This window comes from Tamandua tetradactyla, chromosome X (assembly GCF_023851605.1).
Source record: "Tamandua tetradactyla isolate mTamTet1 chromosome X, mTamTet1.pri, whole genome shotgun sequence".
In the NCBI taxonomy this organism is placed as follows: domain Eukaryota; kingdom Metazoa; phylum Chordata; class Mammalia; order Pilosa; family Myrmecophagidae; genus Tamandua; species Tamandua tetradactyla.
In genome coordinates this window covers 174,539,357-174,551,791 of record NC_135353.1, presented here as the reverse complement: position 1 = coordinate 174,551,791, position 12,435 = coordinate 174,539,357, and the positions used below count along the sequence as shown (strand labels likewise).

The following is a 12,435-nucleotide window of genomic DNA, read 5'->3' as shown; positions in this document are numbered from 1 at the left end:
GAGTTTAGTCCTCAGTATGACCTCCTCTCTACTAGCTGTTTTATGTTTCATTTGCATTTTGCTTTTGAAAGTTTTCTTCCCCTGTTCTTTTTATTAAAAAAAAAAACCTTACTGAGAAATCTGCACACACACACAGTCCATTTGTGCTGTACAATCAGTGGCTCACAATAGCATCACATAGTTGTGTATTCATCACCATGATCGTTTTTAGAACATTTACATCCCTCCAGAAAAAGAAATGAAAAGAAAAAAAGGAAAAACTATACATCCTATACCCCTCCATCACTGACCACTAGTGTTTCCATCTACCCAATTTATTTTACCCCATTTGCCCCTATTATTTATTTTTATCCATATGTTTTACTCCTCTGTCCATACCACAGATAAAAGGAGCATCAGACACAAGGTTTTCACAACCACGTAGTCACATTGGGAAAGCTACATCATTATACAATCACCTTCAAGAAACAAGGCTACTGGAGCACAGGTCGCCCGTTTCAGGTACCTCCTCCAGCCTCTCCACTACCCCATAAACTAAAAAGGGGATAATCTAGAGAATGTGTAAGAAACACCTCCAGGACAACCTCTCAACTCTGAAATCTCTCAGCCATGGAGACTTTATTTTGTCTCATTTCTCTCTTCCCCCTTTTGGTCAAGAAGGCTTTCTTGACCTCTTGATGCCAGGTCCAGACTTATCCCAGGATATCTGTCCCACGTTGCAGGGAGGACCACGCCCCTGGGAGCCATGTCCCATGTGGTGGGGGGGGGCAGTGAGTTCACCTGCCGAATTGGCTTAGACCGGCCACGTCTACACGGCAGAAGTCTTCCCCTTTCTTATTTTCACAGGTGGTCCTTCAACGTCCTCAGAGTTTCCCGTAGACTCTGCAGCTTGTGGGGCTCTGTGTGGTCAGTCAGGACAGCGGGGCCAGGGAGGGGGCGTGGTGATGCACTCATGACGGTCCAGCCTGTAACGGTGGTCCCGGGGGCTGGGTCTACCCGAGGCTGAGGAGGTGGCGCAGGACGAGGGCGGGAGGCTGTGCGGTGCTTTCTGGGCGCACTGGACACTGCCCTGGGCAGCTCTGCTGGACCGTGCCGCCTCCTTTCAGCCCCTCGGCCGCGGGGCAGATGCTGATAGCAGAGCCAGGCTGTTCCCGCACTGTGGCTGTTTTCTCTGCATCTCTCCACGTTAGAAATAGCCGAGCTGTTGTGCTCTGGCCATGCAGCCTCTTTTGCTGTGCACTCATCAGCACCCCATGGTCTCCACATCCCTCCAAGGGGCCCCCCGGGGGCCTCACGCCCTGCCCCCTGGAAATGGCAGTGTCCTACCACAGACCAGGCGGGTTTCCTGCGGCCACCCCTGAGCTGTGTCTCACCCCCTCCCTCTACCCCTGCGTTTCCTGTTTGCGCTCTCCAGGTCTGCCTGCCTCTTGGCCCGCGGCTGCTGGTTCCGTCTGTTCTCATTTGCGGGCCCCCCTCCCCCATTTTGTACTACCATCTCGTGCTTTCTTTCTGCATCCTGGCCGGTTTTCCATGCTTTCTTCACTCCAGGAATTCGTCCTCTGCAGCTGTTCGCCTGTGCCACGATCCCCATCTCTGTGCCCTGCCCTGGTCCTGCCTGGGCCCTGGCACTGGCCCCCTTGGTGCCCTCCCGAGCCCCTGGTGCCTGCCGAGTCCTGTGCAGACGAGAGCAGGTGGGAAGGGTGCAGCCTTGGGCCCCTACGGCAAGACTGGCCGCCCCCCTGGTGACTCCTGCCCCCTCCGCTTTGGGGACGGTGGCGGCCGGAGTCTGGGTTCTCCTAGGCAGTCATCACCTGTGCAGGCGCCAAGGTGTGGACGGGAGGGTGCAACCCCCACCCCCACCGCGGGTCTATCCCGACCTGAGGCCCCGAGGAAACGTGGTGCCGCGGTCAGGGTAAGCGCCTGCCCCTCTAGTGCGCCCAAGGGCTGGAGGCCCGTCTCTGCCGGCCTCATCCACACAGCTGTGCCTCCCCTGGCAGTTCTACCCGACGCGCGTGACACACGGCTTCCCCCGTGGCCTGTCGAGGTCACCTGGGCCCCTTCTATGTAGCCAGCACCTGGAACACCACCCACTGTGCTCTCACCCTGGACTTAACCTGCCCACGATCAAGGACAGTGCACACCTGAGCTCCAGGTGAAAGGGGATGGCACACCCAGGTGAGGGGTGCTGGTACACACCTGAGCTGCAGGTAGAGGTGCAGGCAGTGCAGGAGGAGGACCCAACCTCAGCGTCCTGCTCAGCAACTCCAAGTTCACCTGCAAGACCCCCCCCTCTTCCACGAGTTGAGCCTGGACTGCTGTGAGTTCTGTGCCCAGCAGCCTCGGGTAAAGAGGGTCCTTCCAGACTCTTCCAGCCCTCGCTTATGGCCCCATCTCCCTGGAGGGACAGCAGCCTGGGCAGGGGGATGGTGAGCTGGGGACGTGGGGGGGGGGGGTGGTACGGGGGGGCAGTCCATGGCTGGGGCAGACCACCCACCATGCAGTGGGGTGTTGGGGCTGTGGGCAGCCACACCTGCATCTCAGGCCCTGCCCTCTTGTCCCGTCCTCCCCTGGAACCCCCTTTTGCTGGCTGAGGGAGGAGCGGAGAAGTGCGGGCACAGGAGGGGCAGATCTGTGGGCCGGGAGCGGGACTTGGGCTTGTGGACACGGGGGCTGGACACTGTCCCCGCCGGCCGCTGCTGAGGTGCCTGGGGGCCAACCGCAGTCTGGGGAGGGGGGACAAGGGCTCAGCGGAGCCTGTGCAGGGCCACAGCCACCACCCGTCACTTGCCTGGCTGTCCCTGGGGCCCCTCATGGAGGCCTCGGGCTGAGGGACGGACAGACATGCCTGGGCCTCCAGTGCTGGTGTGGGTGCAGCCGGGCGTCTGGGGTGACGTTGCCTCGCTCAGCCCCCATGGTGGCAGCTGGCACTCCTGCTGGCTTTTTGTGCAATCCAGACATTTCGTTCTCCGCCGTATTGGGGCGGTATCACCTTTCTGGGATTTGTCACATTACCCAATCTGAGCAGCTTGAAACAACAAAGTCTGTTCTCTCACTGGTCTGGGGGCTTGAGGCCCGACATGGGGTCAGCGTGGCTCGGGTGGAGGGTCCTTCCAGCCCCTTCCGGCCTTCCTTGTGGCTGTGTCACCTGCCCCGTCTCCCTGGTGCCCCTCCGCCCGCTGTTTTCCCCCCATTCCCGTGTAGCTCCTATCGGGGGAGGAGTTGGGGGCTCTTTGGAGGTGATGGCGCTGCCGTCCCAAGCCCAAGGGGGCTGGAGGCCCAGAGGTGGATGCTCTGTGCGCGCATGTCAGGGATCCTGGGCCCGTGTGCCCAGCATTGTTCAGGCATCTGTCCATCTGTGATGTGCGCTTGCCAGGCCATCAGGTGCTGCTGGCATGTCTGATCTGCCGGCTGCACACACAGGCTGCATGGGAGGGGACTTGTGTCCCCGCTCTGCAGGGGGAGCCCCCAGCCCCGTGGGACCCTCACCCCACACATCGAACTGCAGACCCCAGCACATGTCTCTGGGTGTCTGGGTCTTTGTTGGAAGTTTCAAGGGTGGAGGCCGGCAGGACCCCTGTCCAAGCAGCACGAAGCCAGCTTGGAGCGCCTCTCTCCCTCGGGCCGGTGGCTGCAGGTGCCTCGCCCCTCTGCACCACGCTCCTGGACTCGTGGTTCCTCCCCATGAACACTACTCCCCTCCCTGCGCCCCCACCGCCCCCCACAGTCCCCACGCGTCACTGTGCCTGGCGGCTCCTGGGTGGTGGCCAGGTGTGGCCTTGCGTGCCGCCTCCCCATGTCCAGCTGCAAGTGAGCACCTGGAGCCGAGAGGCCCCGTCCCCCGTGGGCTCAGCTCCTGTGTTCACTCGGGGCCGCAGGCCGTCTCCGCGGACAGTAGCTTACCCAGCACCTGCCGGGCCTCTGGCTCCCGCTGGACAAACTCAGGCCTGCAGAAATGCTTCAAGGTCTTTATTCAAAGTACAAACGCAATCCTGGAAAACATGTGTCGGTTCCATCTTTCTGCACCTTTACAGGGAGAGCACCCACAAGCCAAGCCACGAGTGAAGGCGCTGACGCCTCCCGGGCCTGGACACACCACCTGCAGCCGAGGGGACCCCCTTGGACACAGGCTCGGCTGGGGCCCCGGGTAGGGCGGGCAGCTATGCTGCAGGTCCCAGAGCCCCTCCTTGGCCTGCGGCGCCCGGCGGGAGTCCTCGGCGAGCTTGGAGTGCTCTGAGCAGGGAAACACTCACCCTAAAGAACGGCTCAGAGAAGGTTGGAGTTGAATAAATAACAAAAACCTAGCACTCGGCCCAGGCGCACGTGGTCACAGCAGCTGCAGGTCATCCGTGCACTCGTACAGGTCCACAGCGCCCAGGCCCGATGGCGCCTCCAGGAATGGCCGCGGGTCCAGCTGGGGACGCAGCTTTGGGTCCACAGGGCTGAGCTCGGCCTCGAACCTGTGGCGACAGTGACCGCATGAGGGCATGGGTGGGGCTCAGGGCTGGCCCGTGGCCAGGAGCTTCTCGGAGGCAGGGACCTGCATGGGGTGGGACACAGGGAGGCTCCCGGCACAGTCTGGGAAGGCAGAACCGGGCCGAGCTCTGCCGGCCTCTCCTGCCACGGGGAGCCAAGACCAGCCCCGTGGGTGGGAGGAGGGGCCTCCTGGATGCAGCTGGACTTCTTCTCCCCTGCCGAGACCAGCTGCCGCACATGCCCCGTCCTAGGAGGTGCCTCCAACAGGGGCGGGGAACTGGACCCCTGCAGGAACTCCAGACCCCCACTCCTTGGACAATGGGTGCCCTCAGTGGGTAGGGGTGACTGGGGCCCCGCAGGGGGCTGTCCCCGCCTCTGCCCAGTGCTTCGCTGCCAACCCAGGCGTGGACGGAGGGCCAGGATGTGAACCCGCCATCCGCACCACTGGCTCTGCAGCCCGAGCTCCTGTCCAGGAACGGGACTGAGGATGAGGGCACCAAGGGGTGGGGACAGCCGAGCCGGGGCACGGTGGGCTGCGGAGCTGCGCTCAGATGGCCAGTGTCCGCCCACAGCCCCTCAGGAAGGCTTGGGCACTTGGGACGTGCCGTGCAGGATGATACAAGCCACCGGGTTCTGTGGAGAGGAGAGTGACCTGAGAGCCTGTGTCCCTGCAGTCCCTGACCGGGCAGTTAAAGCCCCTAGGGCCCTCCCCGGAAAGTCGACCCACACAGGTGTGGGAGTGCAAACTCGTGCCTTGGCCTAGAGAGAGTGGCAGCGCGCTCCTGGGCCGGTGCACGGGTGGGCCAGGCCCCTCGCCTGTGGGCACATGCTGTGTGGGCACTGACATCACAACACGCCAGCAACCCCTCGAATGCCTGCATCTTGCTGCACACCTACCACATTTCAACAACGCCAGACAACACCCGCCCGCCCAGACAGCGTCACTGGTGCCTCTGCCAAGCATTCAGGAAGGCATCGCGCCTTCTCCGCAAACTACTCCTGACGCATCCTTGAGGCCAGCGCTACCCGTGGCTGAGGTCAGGATGGGGAGGTCATAGAAAAAGAGCTGCACGCCAGCCCCTTGCTGCACACCAGCCCTCGCTGCACGCCGGCCCCTCGCTGCACAGGCAGGGGATTCTTGGAAAAATTCGGCATGTCTGTTGACTCCAGCCCCACGGAGGAACAGCGCACTGTGGCAGAACAGGGTATCCCAGGAACGCTAGGGGCTCACCAAGCTTCACTGCAACAGCGTGGGCCTCGAGAGTGACCGCTCTCGCACATGCTCAGCTGGCCTCCAGAGAGACACCACGCCCCACTCAAATGGACACCGATAAAAATGCAAACTTAAAAACAGAACCTGTAGAAGAAAACCTCTGCGGCTATGAATTATGCAGATTTCTCAAGCTCTGATACCAAAGGGCACAGTCTTTGAAAACAAAGCGATAAACTGCACTGCCTCACAGTGAAGGTCAGTTCCTCTTTGAAAGACAACATCAAAGAAGATGAAAAGACACCCCAAAATGAGAGAAAACAGGAAATCACATGCCCGGTAAAGGGCTTGTATCCTGAAGATATAAAGAACCCTTAAAACTCAGTAACAAGAAAACGCCCCAAAGTGAGCACCCAATACAGAGCCCCATGGAAGATGTGTGGCTGGCAGACAAGCACGTGAGAAGACGAGCACAAGGAGCGGCCTCTGCACGCTTGCTGGAATGGCTGAGATCCAGCCTGACCATCCCAGTCACTGAGACGGGTCCTCGGGGTGGCCGAGGGTTGAAACGGGCAGCTCCGTGGGAAACGGGGGTCACTTCACTTACAGAATTAAGTGCAGGGGCCATGACCCGGCACCCCATGCCCAGGCGTTACCCAGAGAAACGAATGCATGTTCACACAACAAGTGGACATCACTGGCTGAAAAGTGGAAACCCTAAATGTCCAGACAGACGGGTTCAAATGTGTCCACCCCCCAGAGGGACGCGCTGCCGAGAGCCAGGCGGCTGGGCAATGGATTCCACGGACCCTCTGGGGGAGGCAAACCCACAGGACAGGAGCCTTGAGCAGGCAAGTGCCAGGGTGGAGAAGAGTGCCCCCTTGTGCCTGTTTCAAGCCCCTGTGCAGGGAATGTCCAGACTCGCCCAGGCAGGAAGCAGTGGGTGCCGGCTTGGCCCTGCACTGACCTCCCTGGACGTGGCTGGCGAGGGCTGTGACTCGACATAGCACTAACCCCACACCATCCATGAGATGGGCCCCGTGCCATTGGCGCTTGGCTGGGCAGAGCTGGGCATCCAGCACACACTAGCCCTGCTGCCCCTGACCATCAGGCCCCACCCTGCTCTCTCCAGGGTGACTACAAGCGAGAGCTCGAGGCTGGCCGTGGCCTGATGGTGGGGTGAGGTCATGGGGCAGCCCAGATGTCTCTGAGGCTCGGCCCGTCAGAGGCCCTGGCTCAGGAGCCGGACATCTGACTCCCAGCCCCGTGACTGCCATGGGGCTGTTTTCATACCTGCAGGCAAGGAGACCCCGCCCCGGCGAGGACGCCATGTCTCTGAGGTCATGGAGACAGAGCGTGCTGTGAGACCCTCAGGATGGGCAGCTCTCGCCTGCTGCAAGTTCAGCAGTAAAACCTCTACGTGCTCCACCCGCCGTGCAAACCCACTCAGCGTAACCTGCCAGCCGGCCGCAGCTGCCCCTGCCATGGCACTCTCTGGGCTGGGGGGAGGCAGAAGCTCCCAGGGGCACGTGGGCTGCCCCTAGGGCAGGGACCCTCCCAGGAAGTGGCCAGGGAGGGCCTGGTCGAGGGCAGTGTCGCTGTGGCCACGTGCCACAGGTGAAGGCAAGGTGGTGGGGACGGGACACCTGGGCATGCGTGGATCTGAGGAAAGGCGTTCTGCAGGCGGGACGTGGGATACCCGGGCTCTGCGTGGAGCAGCCTCTCACCCTAGTTCCCGGCCCACCCCCGAGGAGGCGCCTCCCCCTCACCCGTCGTCCCAGGGGTCTCCTGCAGCCTCTTCAGCCACGAGGATGTCGTACTCTTCAGCAGCGTACTTCTCCCAGTCCGAGAGCTCGGGCCCGTCGCTGTCGCCCTCCTGGGTAGGAGACAGTGTCAGCCCCGGGGGGCGGGGGCGGACCTGGGGTGGGGCAAGAGGACAAGGGAGGCACGGTGGTTCTGGGGTACGTGGCCCGGGGTGGGGGAACACCCACGTGCAGCAAGGACATCTGCTCTTTCTGCTCATGGTCAAGATACTTTTCAATGTTGAAAAATGTGTCAAAAAACACATTCGCTTGTTTACATTTCTTCAGATCGTGGAGAGTGATTTTCCCTGCAGAAAAACGAACACCTGCTCAGAGACCCCCCAGACCCTTGCCCACACCCAGCCCCGTGTCTCCCACGAAGCCAGTCTGCCGAGGCCCAGCCCGCCACCGCGGGCACGGGGGCTGCCGTGCCAGGACGCCCAGCACCGCCGTGGCCACCTGTGTGCACTACAGGTGGGACATTTAGAACCGCCACAGGTCTGTCACCCTGGAGGAGCCATGCCTGGGTTGGGGGGTCATGGGGGACACAGAGGGACTGGAGGTGGGGGCGTGCAGGCTGCGTGAGCCATGCTTGCTCCATGATGGTCCAGAGACCGACACTGGGACGTGGGGGAGCCCAGACATGGCACCCCTTTCGGACACAGCCTGCCTGGTGCCGCTGGCCTAGACAGAGGCCATAGGGTCACCCCAGGCTGTGACTGAGCATGCTCTGCCGCCTCCCAGGCCCCCCATGCAACTTGCTAGGGACCCTGACAACATGGGGTGGCCTCCCCTCCTCACATGGCTGAGGGCCTGGATGGGGCCACATGGGGGTTTCGGCAAGAATGTGGAGAACAGGCAGGGGCCATGCATGGGCGGGACGAGGACAGGGCTTCAGGGAGGGCATGAGGGTGGGGACAAAACTGCGCCCTCCCGCATCCCACCTGCTCTCAGGCCCCTGCCCCCCAGCCCCGCCCCCCTGCATGCCCCCTGCCCTCAGGCCCCCGCCCCCAGCCCCTCCCCCCTGCCCACCCCCTGCTCTCAGGCCCCTGCCCCCCTGCATGCCCCCTGCCCTCAGGCCCCCGCCCCCCTGCATGACCCCTGCTCTCAGGTCCCCGCCCCTCAGCCCCGCCCCCCTGCCCGCCCCCTGCTCTCAGGCCCTCGCCCCCCTGCATGCCCCTTGCCCTCACCCCAGCCCCCCTGCATGACCCCTGCTCTCAGGTCCCCGCCCCTCAGCCCCACCCCCCTGTATGCCCCCTGCTCTCAGGCCCCCGCCCCCCTGCATGCCCCCTGCTCCTAGGCCCCCACCCCTCCCCGAGACTTACCCTCGCTCTGGGGCTTCACGAGGTCCAGCATTTGGCAGAGGCAGTCCTCGAAGGGCAGCGCCTCGATGGCCATGCTGTCCAGCCGGCGACTCTGCTCCTCGTAGAAGAACTCGAGCTCATACATGGACAGGACCCCGTCCCCATCCAGGTCCATGCAGCGGAACCAGTACTCGATGCTGCAGAGACCCACCGTGAGGGCAGCGGGTGGGGGCGCGGGGCATGGGAGAGACCCCCCCGAGCTCACACCCCACACAACCGTACAGCAGCAGCGCATGCAGGTCAGTGCTGACCTGGGCCATGTCCACCGAGCACATGTGAGCAGGCGCCCACCACACGGGCAGCAGAATGAGGGAACATGCAGCCAAGGGCTGCCTGAGGTCACATGTGAGCACACGGCCTGTGTGCAGATGCACACACACCCGCGCAGACATGAGCAGCACTGGTGTGACTTCTCTGTGGCACTGGAGGACACCCGCGGCCCGGGACTGGACATGTCCGCAGCCTGGACTCGGAGGATGCCCACGGCCTAGGACCTGCCCATGCGCTGGGAATGCCTCGGCCGCCACCCCCAGCCTCAAGTCCTCTCAGATCACTTCAGTGCGTACCTGGTCGGGGTTTTCTTGTCTTCTTCGGAGATCAAAAACCAGACAAAATCTGCATAGCTGAGCTTCCCCTCTTTCTGTACGCGTCTACCTCTGAGGACAGCGGCCAGAAGGAGGGAACACGAGGGGTGTCACAGCACGCCAGGGGACGCTGAAGTGAGTCACGACCTCACTGCGTCTCTCGCACCCTGAGCCCCGAGCTGCACCCTGAGCCCCGAGCTGCACCTGCACGGAGCCCCCGAGCTGCAGACCCCATGGGGCAGGTGCTCCCCGCTGAGAAGAGGTCTGCAGCTGACAGCCCTGGGTTGCTGCCCCTGCCCCGGTCCCCTCAGCTCCCAGGGGGTTAGACACAGATGACCCGCCTCACGTGGAGCGTCTGGGCAGGTCATGGACCACCCTGCGGGCTGATGGCAGAGTCCAGCAGGAACCCCCAGTGCCAGCCTGAGGACTCACCGCGTCACTGCTCCTGAGAAGATCCTGTCGATCATCTTCGTAGAGATGGCTGCCAACAGACAGTCCAGCCATCACTGGTGGTGTCACCATTCTTCTCCCCGGCCCCTACTGCCCCCACCTCCTGGCCCACTCTGCCTCACTCCCCACCTCCTGGGCCCCACACCCCACTTCCTGGCCCACTCTGCCCCACTCCACACCTCCTGGGCCCCATGGGCCCCACTTCCCACCTCCTGGGCCCCATGGGCCCCACTTGGCCTCACGTCCCGTCCTCTAGGCTCTACATCCCTCAGCTGGCCAGGAACCTGGTGCTGTGTTTGGAGCCGAGACCCTGGGGGCTGCATGCTCCCCGGCACTTGGCCCACCCCTCCCAGGCAACTCATGTCCCAAGACCTAGGCCCGCGTTCCTCCTGACCCTGGCGACAGAGAACATGGAGCAAAGAGCTGCCGTGGGGTCCCAGAGACGTGCAGAGAGAACCCATCCACGTCTCCAACCACCAGACCCGCTCAGACTGCCCATGCGATGGAAACCAGCGTGCTTCACAGCCCCAGCCACGGCGGACATAAGCGGTCAGCGAGTCCCACCACGCTGTGCCCGCAGACGCCCTTGCCTCAGCCACACGCTCGCCCAGCGGGGGGCTGACAGCAGGTCCTCCTACCCCAGCAACCAGCGGCAGCCCTGCCCATCCAGGGACATGGCCTGGGACTACGGGCCTGCTGGCTTGGCCACGGCCACCTCTGCTCCCACGGCGTAAGGAGGAGCTGCCAGCCCGTCACAGAGAAAACCCTCTGCAGGTCATCAGAGGAAGGCACCAAGTCACACACAAAGGGGATAGTCCATAGCACCCCCACAGCAAAAGGAGGGACAGACTGCGGTCTGGGACCCCACAGCCCAGGATCCCCCCAGCCCCAGCCTGGCACCTCCCCCAGCCTCAGCCTGGCATCACCCTCTACCCCAGGCTGGCATCACCCTCAAGCCCAGCCTGGCACCTCCCCCAGCCTCAGCCTGGCACCTCTGTCCACCTCAGCCTGGCACCTCCGTCCACCTCAGTCTAGCATCACCCTCCACCCCAGCCTGGCACCTCCGTCTACCTCAGCCTGGCATCACCCTCCATCCCAGCCTGGCATCACCCTCCACCTCAGCCTGGCATCACCCTCCACCCCAGCCTGGCACCTCCATCCACCCCAGCCTGGCTCCCTCCCCCCACATTGTGGAATGTTAAGGCCAAAGTCCAGTTCCTTCCCGCTCACGACAGCCCACCCAGAGCAACTTGAAAACATGAGGGCTGCAGCCCAGCCGCACCCACGAAGGCAACAGAGGAGGGAGTGCTACTGATTTGAAGGCACATTCTGCTCAGCACGGTCCATGCATGGCCATGCCCTGGGCTCTGGATCTCGCTGTGTTTCCACCACCACGGCCAGGGCAGCACGTGGGCTCCACGGCTGTAAGCAGCCGCAAGTCCCACCACTCCCAGGCCTGGCCTCACGGGAGCTCAAGATGCTTGAGGCCGACGGCACTGGACCCTACTGTGGCCGTGACAGGTTCCAAGTCCCAGGCCATCCAAGGGTCCAGGTCTCAGGATTTCCGAGGGTCCAGTCTCAGGATGTCCGAGGGTCCAGTCTCAGGATGTCCGAGGGTCCAGTCTCAGGACGTCCGAGGGTCCAGGTCTCAGGACGTCCGAGGGTCCAGGGCTCAGGACGCCTAAGGCCACTCAAGGTTGCCCAGCATCTGGGGCTGCACAAAGCCATCTGACATCTGTGGCCATCTGTAGCCTGTAGCTGTCTCAGGTTGTCTGCGGTCCAACGACATCTGTGTGTCCGTGGTCCATCCATCATCTGTGATCACCTGTGTCCACCCATGGCCTGTGGTTTAGGTCCGCCCGTCTGAGTCCACCTGTGCGTCTCAGGCCTGTGGTTCAAGCCCGTCCATCTGAGTTCACCTGTGTGTGCACGCTGGCGGCCCAAGGCCGTCTACTGTCCTAGTCCTTCTGAGAGCATCCGCATACATCTGAGTGTGCGAGGCTGCAGGGCTCGAGCCGGGAAGGAGTGTGGAGCAGAGCAGCTGTTGGCTGTGGGCAGGCCCAGCGTCCTGCCCCGCGAGCACATGGGGCCTAACGTGAGGGCTGCGAGGGCGGTGGTGTCAGAACTGGAAACACCCTCGCCAACGCGGCTCTGAAGACAACGTCTAAAGTGGGCCTGAAGGAGATCCGTGCGGGACCCCGCAGGGGTGCACAGCGGCCAGCAGGGCCTGCCCCTCTCGCAGAGACGGGGAGCTGGCCGAGCAGCTACACGTGTCCACTACATACTCCTCGCAGCTGCCCTCATGCTGGGGCCTCCAGCCAGGGGTCTCCGGCAGATGGAAACTCACACCCTCCCTCTAGGGGGCTGCAGGGCAGAACGTCGTGAAGGAAGCACGGTGTGTGCCGCACGCTGTCGGCACTGAGCTGCCAGCAGCCACCTTTAGGCACGGAGGCTCCCTCATCGCGACACGGCTACCTCAGGGCCGTCCCAGCCTCTCCCTTCAACCCAGATGTGAGGCGGAACTGACAAGAAGCCCAGAGCCTCAGAGGCTG

General features: G+C 62.8%; 1 protein-coding gene across 3 annotated transcripts in view; it reads right to left on the bottom strand.

Moving 5' to 3' along the window:
- Positions 1-3,951: 3,951 nt before the first annotated feature.
- Positions 3,952-12,435, bottom strand: part of LOC143671336 (serine/threonine-protein phosphatase 2A regulatory subunit B'' subunit beta-like) — a 56,446-nt gene continuing 47,962 nt past the window's right edge. For all 3 annotated transcript variants that reach the window (XM_077146459.1, XM_077146460.1, XM_077146461.1), the window contains exons 8-13: positions 9,866-9,914; positions 9,416-9,505; positions 8,811-8,986; positions 7,675-7,793; positions 7,453-7,559; positions 3,952-4,457 (exon numbers count right to left, since the gene is read on the bottom strand). In XM_077146459.1, coding sequence (XP_077002574.1) covers positions 4,325-4,457; positions 7,453-7,559; positions 7,675-7,793; positions 8,811-8,986; positions 9,416-9,505; positions 9,866-9,914 — 674 coding nt within the window. In that variant the 3' untranslated portion in view covers positions 3,952-4,324. The remainder of the gene's footprint in view (positions 4,458-7,452; positions 7,560-7,674; positions 7,794-8,810; positions 8,987-9,415; positions 9,506-9,865; positions 9,915-12,435) is intronic.